The sequence below is a fragment of the Polypterus senegalus genome, chromosome 6 (assembly GCF_016835505.1).
Source record: "Polypterus senegalus isolate Bchr_013 chromosome 6, ASM1683550v1, whole genome shotgun sequence".
NCBI lineage: Eukaryota > Metazoa > Chordata > Cladistia > Polypteriformes > Polypteridae > Polypterus > Polypterus senegalus.
The window spans coordinates 87,010,446-87,023,872 of NC_053159.1; the positions used below are offsets into that span (position 1 = coordinate 87,010,446).

The 13,427-nt window shown below is 38.5% G+C and overlaps 1 protein-coding gene across 2 annotated transcripts in view; it reads left to right on the top strand.

The window, feature by feature from the left end:
• The window catches only part of plcd4b (phospholipase C, delta 4b), a 156,857-nt gene that overhangs the window by 127,262 nt on the left and 16,168 nt on the right, over positions 1-13,427 (top strand). For both annotated transcript variants that reach the window (XM_039756491.1, XM_039756492.1), the window contains 2 exons: positions 2,519-2,635; positions 7,696-7,874. In XM_039756491.1, coding sequence (XP_039612425.1) covers positions 2,519-2,635; positions 7,696-7,874 — 296 coding nt within the window. The remainder of the gene's footprint in view (positions 1-2,518; positions 2,636-7,695; positions 7,875-13,427) is intronic.

Here is a 13,427-nt window from a genome sequence, read left to right on the forward strand (position 1 = left end):
CTGACCATCTCATCTTCCTCTCCATAAACACAGTCCTTCACCCGTGAATATTTACCCGTGGCAGTTTGCTATTGGATTGCCGCTGACGGACGGCCTTATATGGGCAGGCACTAAATTACAAACGCCAGCGGCAGCCTGTCTATGAACTTAATTTAAAGTGTAGGTTTACATCGTGCTTTGTTTCCGAAGTAGCAGAACTCATGAATATGGTTGTATATGTCACTTGCTCGCTTCTTATTGTTTCGCTGCCTTCTCAATTATATAATGCATGTTTTCTTAAGCGCTTTTTTGAGGTCTTCCTGGTTTTCTATGTACTGCGTGATTACGTGGGAGGCGTGATGATGTCACACGAAACTCCGCCCCACAGCATTGAAGCTCATCTCCATTACAGTAAATGGAGAAAAACTGCTTCCAGTTATGACCATTACGCGTAGAATTTAGATATAAAACCTGCCCAACTTTTGTAAGGAATCTGTAAGGAATGAACCTGCCAAATTTCAGCCTTCCACCCACACGGGAAGTTGGAGAATTAGTGATGAGTGAGTGAGTGAGTGAGTGAGTGAGGGCTTTGCCTTTTATTAGTATAGATTGTAGAATCAACTCTCAGCAGCAGCCAGCAGGGCGGCCGTGTGGTGCATGTGTACGGGCGCCATTCTCATCCCTACCACCTTCGCCACCACTTCCCCTAACTCTTCATATCTTAAATCATTCTTGAGGCAGATTGAACACTTAAGTACCAGCTTAAGTGAAACATTTAAAAAAATGTACTACGTAATTGAAACACAAACACGAACTTAATCAGTTTTAAGGTGAAAAGATGCCGACGAAAGAAGAGAAGCAGCGGGCCCCTAGGGTGGAGAAAAGAAGAGCTGCTCAAGAAGCAGCAAGCGCATCAACCTCTGAGCAAACGAATGCTAAACGTACAGAGAAAGAGGATGAAAGCTATGAGTGCTCCGGTCAAGTGTATTCACTGCACGGCGCCGTTCCTGGTCTCTGTATATTTAAGATAATCTGCTTCTCTTTTGATTCAAAATGTGAGCTGCTATACTAAACAGAACTCATATAAGGAGTGACTTTTTTACAGTATTTTATTGATTTTATAAAAATCAAATAACATTCCATACACGCAAGTCAAGTTTAACAAAATTAGTTTAGAAACAAATCAACCCCCACCCATAGGCGTTACATTTTTAATTAAAGCACAAAATGAAAAGGGCTGAACTCATTTAAGAAACCATCCATCCATCCATTTTCCAACCCATTGAATCCAAACACAGGGTCACGGGGGTCTGCTGGAGCCAATCCTAGCCAACACAAGGCAGGAACCAATCCCGGGCAGGGCGCCAACCCACCAAGCACACACTAGGGACAATTTAGAATCGCCAATTCATCTAACCTGCATGTCTTTGGATGGTGGGAGGAAACCCACGCAGACACAGGAAGAACATGCAAACTCCATGCAGGGAGGACCCGGGAAGCAAACCTGGGTCTCCTAACTGCGAGGCAGCAGCACTACCACTGCACCACCGTGCCGCCCCAATTAAGAAACATCTCATTTAATTTCAGTGAAGATGTGCGTCTGCGCAACACATGGGTCCCTTTCCTTCCACTCTACATTCTGATGAACAATGTACTCTTATCTCTTTTCTCTAAATGCACAGGACAGCTCCTCAGATTCCTAGGTGCCTGCTTATTATTCCACTTTCTTTATTATAAAAGACAATATTTCAGCCTTCGCTCTCCTAAACTCTTTCCCACTCTTCTCTTCATACAGGCCATCTTCCAGAAACAGAACTACATGCGTATTTCCTCAAGTACTGTAAAATTTTGCGCAGAGGAGTCTTAGAAAATTGAGTTGAAAATTTTTTGAGAACAGGAACATGACTAATTGGGAGACTCCCAATCTAATCATTTGGAGTGAAAATGGGCTAATATGAGAGAATTATTACTTCTTTTGCACAATTCACATTCACATAACCCTAATCTGCCCAGATGGGATGCTCATCCTCCCATTCACAGGCTCCCTAGTTGAGGATATTCCTTTAAGATTTCCCATAGCTTCAGAAGGGTTCTTTGTGCCCCAAGTCAAGTTGATAACACTTGTTGCACCAACTGCCATTTCTCGGAGCTCCGACTGTCTCTCTATCTGTAGTGGAGGTCCTCCAGGCTCTTCCTGGGTATCAGTGGCACATTCAGGTTATAACAGATATTACACCCATAGACAGTGGGCCAAACAAGGCAAATGCTTAAGCTTTTCAGGACAGATCCTGCAAAACAAGGCTTCAGTTTTAATTGTTTAAGTTAAATTTAGGGAAGCAATACGTCTCCACAGTCCTCTGTATTTGCAAATTTCAAAATATTCTGAAATTACATACACTTGTAAATAGTGTATTTTTGAAAAACTCACTAACCGCTAGAACTGTCATGGAAACTGAATTTGTTTCTGGATATTTGTTTATAGTTCTGTAGACTGTAATAATTGCTTTGTCTTTCTCTGTTTTCTTTTTCTTTATTGTAGCTGTAGACTTTGTGTTGCACAACTGTCGCCAGTTAACGCGTGTGTATCCCAGTGGATTACGGACAGACTCTTCTAACTTCAATCCTCAGGAGATGTGGAATGTGGGTTGCCAAATAGGTACATTTTAACAGATTTTATTTACTGAAAATCAGTTTTAGCAGTTATTTTATTTTGTTTTAACATTGTAGTCTCATCTTTTAGGTCCCTCTTTACAAGCGGGACTGATGTGTTATGTGGATGTGTTTTAAATGTTTACTGCTAACAAATGTACCTCTTTTAAAATCAGAACATTATTTAAACAACTCTTAACATTCTTAGACCTCTGTGTGTGTGTGTGTGTGTGTGTGTGTGCCAGGACTTTAGCTTTAAATTCTCACCCCATCTTTTTCAGTTATGATCTACTGTATGTTCACTTTAATTCAATTACTTGTCTATTGAAGCTCATGTTTATTACATTGTATATCTGGACATTGATTTTTGGGGTCACAGAACTCAATTTTGCATCAGTTCTTAGACTAGACATTATTTTCTAATGGTTTTAAATTTTCTGTGTCTTTATCTGGCGCCATTGTGTTTTCTCGGGCAGCAACAATTTGGCCATTCATTTTCATTAAGATGGTATGAAATGACATTGAGTGGTGTGCAGTGTTGACGTTATCACCGCAGTGGGATAAAAAGGCCGGCAGAGGAAATCTCTGCGCGTGATGTTGGTATTCATCATTGGTGAAGGATGTCTTTGACTTTGATTTGGTTTAGATAAAGGATAAGTCTGATTCTCTGTGTCAACACTTTTACTGGATTTTATTACATTTCTTCTCTTGGTCATCTCCATTATTTCTAGTTTGCACTTTTGTTTTTGGCTAATATAACATCATACTTTTTAATGAGATTACCAGATAGTGATTCAGACTTTTCTATATGATCCCATAATAGTCTCAGAGAAGTAATTTTGCTTCCAGCAATGATAGCCCCATCAAATGTGTGGGTTGTACCTAATGGTGGAGGATTAATACATAAAGAGCTGTTGGATGAAATATCTCTCTAAGGGGTGACACAGTGAAGTCGTAGTACTATTGACTGGTCACCAGGACTAATTCTACAGTATATGCAGCCACTTTAATTCCACTTTATTTACTCTTGAGGTATATTAATCGCTAATGCATCCCCTGTGTGTCTATTGTTATCCTTTCTCATATCGTCTGGTCTCTTCTGGCAACAGCAAATGGATGGACCCAAGCCATGTAAAGAAAGTGCAACCCACTCCTGCATAAACTGAAAGGGATATTTTTGCTACATTCGCCATCTCTTCTTTACTCTCAGATAAGGTGACCATCCGTCCCCATTTTCCAGAGACAGTCCCCTTTTTCGGACAACTGTCCCCACTCAGAAACATGTCCCCGTTTTGTCCCCGGTTTAAGATTTCGTCCCCGGTTTTAGCTGGTTCACTTTTTTGAATGTATCTCATCACCACGATAATTTGAACTTGGCACACATGCGCCGTGTTTTGACGGAGGTTATGCTCTTCCGCATCCTGCAACTTTGGCAAAAAAATTACGTGATAAGCTTTCGCTTTGTGCTCTGTAGTGTTTAGAGTCCCTACTCGTGATCTGTAGATTCTAAGAGAGGTACGCCGTGCTCTGCCTCTGCCTGTGGCTGTGTCTACGCGTGGCTTGCTTCTGGATGCGAGAGCAGCATGGCGGCTCTTTTCTTCCACCTGTTGTTTCTACATTTTGGTGCGGTGATCCCTGTGATTCAACATGAGTGCTAAAAGGAAGTGTCAGTTCAATGATGGGCTTCCGCGTGAATTTTCATATTTGCGTCCAACCCCAGATGCTTCTGTTATGATCTGCAGTGTGTGCGACTCAAACTTTTTCATCGGTAGTGTTGGAAGAACTTCAATCACGGTACATGAGGGGAGTAGTCTACGCTCCTCTAGCCCCCCATGTCCCCGGATTGGCCCAAAAAATTCTGGTCACCTTATCTCAGAACTACACTGTAGAGTCCATCATGGTGGAACAGCAAGATGGAGGGAAGAATGATAGACCATCCTTGTCCATTCATGTTTTGTAGGGAAATCTGAAAACAAATAATATAAAGACAAACCAATTTGAAAAATAATTAATCATTCATCTGGAAGAATCGGAGCACACACAGTCCCTTGTTCACTCTCTACTGCAACAGTACCCTCTGGTACACCTCTCCTCCCTCAGGACCCCCTTCCTGCCTCCGTACCAATTGGTAAATTAAAGTGAAATAAAGCCCTTATCGCCATTGTTAAGGTAACTGAGTCATTTTTCATTATTTTTTTGTTTTTGTTGTTGTTACTTTACAGAAACATCATGCAGTCTGAATGTCAGCAAAATATTAACAGCATACGTATGCTTGCTACTTAGCACTGCAATCTTTAGCATTTAAAATATCTCATTTGAAGATGACATCCTGATTAATTTATCAGCTCTAAATTCAAATTTTCTGATTCTCAACAGAGTATATTTCAGCTCTGGCTGCCATATCAGCGCTTCATGTATTGTGCCACTAACAACGTATAATTGAAAATTCAGATTAACATTGTCCCTATTGGCTTGTTCTCTGAATCTGTTCTGTTGTTTTGGTATTACAAGAACTAGCCATTATTTTAATTTAAATGTCATGAATAATATTTATTTGTCTTACATAGATAATAATGTGTATAATTAATTTAGTCTTATTAATATCAAAATAGTTTCACTCTAACATTTAGTTAAAGAAATACGTGTTTTACCAAGGCAGACAATATCTGACTTGAGTACATTCATATATTACCTGATCACCCTTTGATCTTTGATTTCTCTTCATATTTGCTGTAGGAAGATGTCATATAGAATAATATGACATTCTTAAATCTCCTTAATCCAAATTTCTCTATCCCAGGGTGACCAGAGCTTATTCCAGTGGCAGTGGTTTAGAGGCAGGACACCCTGACTTTTTTCTGCCCAGCACCACATGCTGTAGGTATAGGCACCCAATCCCGTGACCCTAAAATTGGAATAAAAGGGTTTAAATTAATAAATTATTGAATGTCATTGTGGCAGTGTTTGAAAAAGGGGTAGGTCCCATTTGGTTGCACTCCCTTTTCACTGAAAATCAGCAACCACCAAGAATCATCCATCCATCCATTATCCAACCCACTATATCCTAACTACAGGGTCATGGAGGTCTGCTGGAGCCAATCCCAGCCAACACAGGGCACAAGGCAGGAAACAAACCCTGGGTAGGGCGCCAGCTCACCGCAGGGCACACACACACCAAGCACTCACTAGGGGCAATTTAGAATCGCCAATCCACTTAACCTGCATGTCTTTGGACTGTGGGAGGAAACCCACGCAGACACGGGGAGAACATGCAAACTCCACACAGGGAGGACCCAGGAAGCGAACCCGGGTCTCCTAACTGTGAGAAAGCAGCGCTACCCACTGCGCCACCATGCCGCCCCACCAAGAATCAGAAAAGCGCTAATGGCCTTATCCAAAGTGTACTTTTTTCCATTTCAAGAACAAATGTGAATCTCTCTCTGAGGACACCAGTGGAAATTATTAGGAAGTGCATTCAAAACTAAAGCCAACAAGCACTTCTTTACACATAGAGCATTGGGAATCTCGAACAAACTACCAAGTCGGGTAGTGGAAACATGAAATCCGGACAACTTTTAAAAAAGTATTTGGATGAGATATCGGGACATCTTAACCATTAGCTAAGCAAACAAGCTTGATGGACTGAATGGTCAACCCCTGCTTGTTCAATGTCTTATGTTATTATTATCATTCTTTAATTTAATCAGATATACTCAATAGATATTTGAAGAAATTATTGCAGTAATCTTCTTATTTATACTGTAATTTAATTTTTGTATTTTTTTTTTTTACGAAGCACCTTAGAATTTTATATACTGTATACTTTCTCATTACTAATCAAAGTATTCAGGTCATATCAAGTACTGGTCAGCGCAAACTGCACACTGCTTGCATTTGACTTGTAGTCTTGATTATGAATCCATTTTCTACAAAAAAGGCTTATTGTACAAAACACATACAATTTCAAATGATTAAAAGTGAGGTTTTCTGAACCTGCCGCAGCAAGGATTTAACTGCAGTTTCATTGTGTAAATGACAGCGCAAATGGTGACCACAACATTACCACAGCCTTGCTGAAGATGTTCTCAGGCTGGTGACTAAACTAAGAGGAGAAGGAACTAAACAAGCTTCAAAACTCTATGAGTCATGTCAAAACAATGGAAAAAGTAGTGTAAATAAAGCAGTTTATTTTCACCCGGTTCCCGGATGGAAGGATAAAAGACGTTACTGCAGACAAACATCTAATATGTTCAGAAATTGTTTGGCTAGCAGAATTGGACGTGGCTTATGGACGGTGCAGAGGTTAGATACCAAATATTTTGTGCCTATAGGTTACCGAAATCAAAGTCTGGCCCTGCATGACTGTTCGTGAAGGTAGCATGGTCCTTGAACAGTTTTGGATTTGTGCATTTTTATTACAGCAGAGTGCTCAATTCCATCCATCCATCCATCCATCCATCCATTTTCCAACCCGTTGAATCCGAACACTGGGTCACAATGGAATTTATTACTAAAAAGGCAGACACAATAGATCACCTTAGTTAAAAAGTTACCTGCATACATGTCATGATGTTGGGGTATTTTGTGACTTATTTTCTCATTTCTATTAATTTTCTGTTTCTCTGTTCCCACTACTTTGCCATTTTGTTTTGGCCTTAGCTAATATCTTGTGCATAGCAAACACGTTCCTGTTGCCATCACATGATGCTAAAAAGTTGTGCATCATTATGTCACTTCCATGAAGTAGATAAGGTAAACAAGGGATCCTTCTGGTGACTGTGATGGTTTTAGAAGGAATGGTCAATAGGAATTGTTCAGGGCAGAAGACATTAGAGAGTTATTTCAGCTTCAAGTTGCGAGCAATATTTTGGTCAGGTTCATTTTGATCTCTTGGTGTTTTTTGACCCCAGCTATGATTTGTGCCTTTCCCATTTTCTGGTTCTTTGTAAAACTTTGTTCTCCCTGCTGTTCTCCATTCTTACTAGTCCAATATGTAAATGCACTATTTATTACTATTTTAAATATGTGTATGTCAGCTGTTTATTAAGCTCATCTTGCTCATTCTAGTTGCTCTGAATTTCCAAACTGCGGGGTTGGAGATGGATCTTAACGATGGTCGATTTAGCCAGAATGGCCGATGTGGATATGTTTTGAAGCCTGCATTCATGAGAAGCATGGACAGCAAATTTGACCCCGAAAATCCTGCAGGAAGAGAGGACTACAGACCCCTGACTCTCTCTGTTCAGGTACATTATTGTTTAAACAACATTTGAACACATTGGAAAAACACTATTTGATGATTAAATATGAATACAGGCACCGCTTAACCTGCAAACTTTCTTTCGCCCGTGAGGAAAAGTCAGTTAATTTCAATAAAAAAATTAATCAGTTATACTTTATCTGTATATAGCCCTCTAATCAAGCCCCTATACCAATGAAAGAAAACTTACCAGCCTTACTCTCCTATTGTGGGGCTGGGGGCACGCAACAGTGAGATCTACCGATAAATGACAGAAAGATTAGCACCTGCTGGGTTGGAAGCAAAAAAAACACACCCAGAGTTTCATAACATTTTTGGTATTCCAATATAAATAATAATAATAATAATAAATAATAATAATTCTTTACATTTATATAACACTTTTCTCACTATAAACAGTTATTAAACACTAGGTTTCCAATACATATATAATAATTTAATTTATCCTGATTTCTATCTTCTCATTAACTTCTCATCTTCTTATATAATACGCTAACGTGGCTGTTCGTTTGTATGTCCATGGTTTTTCAATCACTTGTCAATATATAACAGCAGAAAACAAGCCCCTTACGCTTTGGGGGAATTTTTCAGCAATCTCCACCTTGAGGTGGGGGTGGCCTAAAACAAAGCCTTATCTCTCTATTATAAAAGAAAATCTTGAGATGAGATGAAACTGTTTCCAAGAGAGTTTTTCAAGTCCTGCGAGACAAGACTATTGCCAACAGATTTTTTTCAAGTCCCGGCCTCTTCTCAACCATTTACGGTTAACAGCCCATGCCCACAGTCCTCTCACCCCTCATTCGTGTGAATGCTTTTGTCAGACACAGTTCCTGTGCTCTCAGCTCTTATAAATTTTTACATTTTCCTCACTTTAATTTCCCAATAAAAGAATACTTATTATGTCCAAATCTTAATGAAGAATTTCATCCCAAAAGGTTATCAACAGAAGGAATTAGTAGACGGGCATTTCTAGTCAAATGAATTAACGTTAAAATTGTTGATCGGTTACACTGCAAATTGGTTAAATGCGTATAAATAGACTATGCTGAAAAAGTTGGTGGTGATTGTGCGGAAGATGAAAACATCAACTTAAATATCCCATAGAATATCTACAACCGTTAACACTGACCGGTCTACCACCGGCCGAATTACTATTGAAAGAAGGATGTATCGTAATGTTATTCTATAATTTACAGTATGTATGATTGATGGGCTATACAATAGGACAAGATTAGTTGCATTCAAAATTGGTCGAACAATTCTGACATGTATAATTTTAACAGGTGACAAGAAAGGTAATGTTGTATATCTTCCACGGAAAACATTAGACAACAAAAAAGATCTTGATATGCCATTTGTATTAAAAAAATTACAGTTTCCGTGAGAATAGCTTTTTCTATGAAAATTAACAAATCATAGGGACAAACATTTGAATAAGTCAGTTTATTTATTAGAGAGAGAGAAACAATATTCACTCAAGGGCAGTTATACGTTGCGTTGTCATGATGTAACTCCAAACACGGAATCAAAATTCAAAGCGATACGGAAGAAAAGTTAATTCCAAATATTGTTTTCACTGAAGTTTTACAGTAAAATTGTAAGTTTAAAAAGTATTTGCGGGTTAATTTCAAAGCCAAATAGAACGAAAATGTATAATGCAACATGAAACATATTTTTCTTTCAATTTATTATATTTTACTATTTTTACTATGGTTAATTACTCACTGTAATGTAAAATAGTTGTTTTATGCATATGTAAAAATCTGTTTAAATTGTACATCCGCTTCCCCATATGCGAAAAATAAAGGCAGGACAGTCAATTTTTCGCTAAAACCTGACAGATAGCATCTCAAATGTGATAGAATCTTTGTTTGTGTCAAATTTAAATATTTCTTTACTTAGAAACTACTGCTAAACTAGGAAAAAAGAACAGACGCTTACAGTAATATTTTCAAATTTTTGTTTTCTGATACAGTATATCTCATGTATAAGTAATGCCAGGGTAGCTTTTTCACCTCTGAGGTGTTCCCAGACATTTCTGTACTGATCTAAAGTTTTATGTTGATAACACAAAGAAATTAATAGTTACAGCATTTGGCACCATGGGTCCCCTCCCCTATCCAAAGCTCTCCAAACGGTGACCCAATTTCAGAAAAGTTTTAGTCCACGTAAAACATAATAACATAAAAACTCGGAACCCCATCTCCTAATTCATTCTTACACCCAAGCACCCCTCTACCCCACCTACACATTTACATTAAAACCATTTATATTGTTTGTTCCTGCTTCAAATAGTGAATTTTTTCATTACACATGTCGTCAACTGTGTCTCATTATGTCCATATACTGTACGGACATCTACTTATCATTTGAGATGTCACAGTCGCTGCCATCTAATGGTATAAAGTTTGAGAGTGTGTGACCTATTAGGTCAGAGCTAATGACATGGAAATGTGAGGTGGTATTTGCCAAAGGTGGCTTTGCGACTTCCCTTATTTGGAGGATATCTCATGATTTATGCATCGTACAATAAAGTGCTTGGACTTGTTTTGATCAATGGGACCTCCTGTAAGTACTGATGTGTCACTTGTAGATATTTGCTCTTGTTTTGTGAAGTAATAATGCAAGAGCACAAAAAAAATCAGAAGAGTGGTGTTACCCTGTTTTACGTTTTCAGCCTATAGCTTGTGTTTGCTTGGTCGTTGGGAGGGTTCATCGCATTGGTTGAAATCTATTGGTTGGGACTTTGTAATTGATGCATAAAACTTGGGTATTCCTTATATAGAATAAATACTTCAATTTTTTCCAATATTTTTTAGGCAATTTATGAAACACTACATGGATGATTTCATACCAAAAGAAATGTCAACCATAAATATTGTAACAATATTGATTACTAGGAGTGTGAAGTCGACACTCATCACCTACAAAAGAGGGATTGTTTGTGTCGGAGAGTGGCGTAGTTCACTCGTAAGATATGGGGAAAGATTTTTAGATACCAGACTGCTCAGAATGTAAGAGTTTTTAATATTCATTATTCATCAGCCATTTCGTTCAGGCATCAGGCATTTCATCCAGTGTTTTTCATTAATTCTAAACTATGAAAAAAGAAAGACAAAACTCTTCCATGCCGTGACCTGCTCCTTTTCTGACAAATCGAACTCCCTTTTCAATTTTGCTGCTTTTCCACCTCTGCCAGTAAATCAGTTTCTTAAAACATAACATAAATATAAGACCTTATTTATTTGTCACAATCATTCATTTCAATGTGGAACTGTCAGTCTGTCATGGTTTTTTTCTGAAAAAGTTTTCTGAAAAAGTGCCTGTTTCATGTCATTTTAATTTACCATTTTGATTGACATTTCCAATTCTAGACTCCAATTATTTGAGAACTTTATTCTTGCAAATGCATTTTTACTGCTTGAGTAAATGTTTAAGGAACTGCTCATTATTACCCCACAGACATTACATCAGCACCACCTATTATTCTACAAAATGGCTACAACTGACTAAGAAGGATCTCCTTTTGTCTGCCTAACACCATTTATTAAATGGTGTTCGTATGTGGCAAACAAGATGAATAATGGCTTCATAAGCGTGCCAAGTAACACTGTGCCCTTGTAAGTTTTTTTTTACCTCTGCTGCCAAATTAACACAGATATGTGAAAACGTATTTCAAATTTTGTTGACTGATTATCAGTTCCCTAAATTTCCTGGAAGTGTGAAGACAGAAGACTTGATAAATGTGACATGACATTCTCAAACCTGCTGCAAAAAGAAGGGGACTGAAGGCAGAATAAGAGTTGGGTTCCAGGAGAAAACACCTTTAAACGATGATTGTGGAGGAAGTGAGGGACACTGCTGGCAGCTGACCAAGCACTTATGAAGATGGAGTTGGCTGGGGGTCACAAATCTTGTTCCAGGCTGAACTCTCATTCCTTTTAATTAGTTTAATTTGTGAGGTCATGTGAATGATTTCATCCTTGACACTCTCTTCAACCAATTAATTCAAAGTTGCTAGCTTGTTGCAGGGTCTACTCAGGTGGACACCCATAGTGCTTATTTGGAATTACCAGTGTGGGCAAAAAACCAGAGTACCTAGAGGAATATCCACATTGATACAGGGGAGATCATTTGAACTCCACAGTGACAAGGTGCAAGTTTTGAACCTAAGACAGTGACTCTGTGAAGCAGCATTGCTAACCCCTTTACTACTGTGCCCTCCATTAGTAGAATATGAAAGTACAGGGGAAAGCGAGGGAGGCCAAAGCAGAGATGGATGGATAAAATAAAAGAAGATCTGAAGGGCAAGGGCTTGACCGAAGAGGAGGTGCAGGACTAAGCTGTATGGAGAAGGTTGATCAAGCACATCGACCCCACATAGAAGAAGCCAATACCAGACATATCCTACTTGTGCATTCATCCTATGGGTTATAATTTTGCAAAATATGTTTTTATGTCTGGAATATGTTGTATATAATGTCTGGAAAAAAACATAATTGTATTCTGATATGGTTCTCTCAAAAGGAAGGTAAAATAAAGGTGAAAACATTTAGTGTGGATGGTGAAAGCAAAGAAAAGTAAACATTACTTCCTGTCGATTGAAATTGCTTTAGAACAATCAGAAACTAGAAAACTAGCCATTATTATTATTTGTGATACTAATTGCTCGCTATATTGTTACAGTATATCAAAGCCTCTGATAACCTGTACGTATTGCTTCTATTTAATCAAATTGTAAAAGATTTTATTTCAATATGCCCAATTTAAGAAATGACTTACCGATAAATAAATATTCTCCCTCCAATGTCCCCCTCCCCCCTCCCACCCCTTCACTACTGCAATTAAAGTCACAGCCATCCTTAAACTTTACTAAATCTCTTGTTTCAGTCAAAGAGGAGTATTTCACTCAAGGACAAAGCCAGCTGTAGATGGAGTTCCAGTCCATTGCAGAAGACACTCAGGCCTCCCCATATTTACTCGTATCCAGCCGATTGAGAATCATCAATCAACCCAACAGATTTGGAAGGAACATAAATGACGGTGAAAACCGAGGTGTACACAAGGAACGACATGTGAACGCTATACCAGCAGTGAATTCAAGTCCCACATATTTGCCAATATTCAGACTAGTTACAAACGCAGCTTTGGACAAAATAGTCTGGAAAGGCATTGTTAGAGCTTGTGAGATGCATTTTGCGATGAAATCTGTATTTACAACCACAACTGATACTGTTTTACTACAATCTTTATTAGTATTTTTCCTTAATACGTAATAACTATGCATCCTCCATTTGATTGCATCATAAAACCTTTCCAAAACCAAATTATTTAGATACCATTTTATAATAGTTTTAATGTCTGTATTTGTACAACTGATATGCATTACACACTACAAGCAAAGAAAATGCTGGGTGGCATGATGGTACATCTACCTTACATCTCCAGTAACATGGATATTCTTTGGATATTCTTCTTGTTGCCACCCAGGCCCAGCTCCAGGTGTTCATTTAGACCAAGCTAAATCCCCCAACTCTGA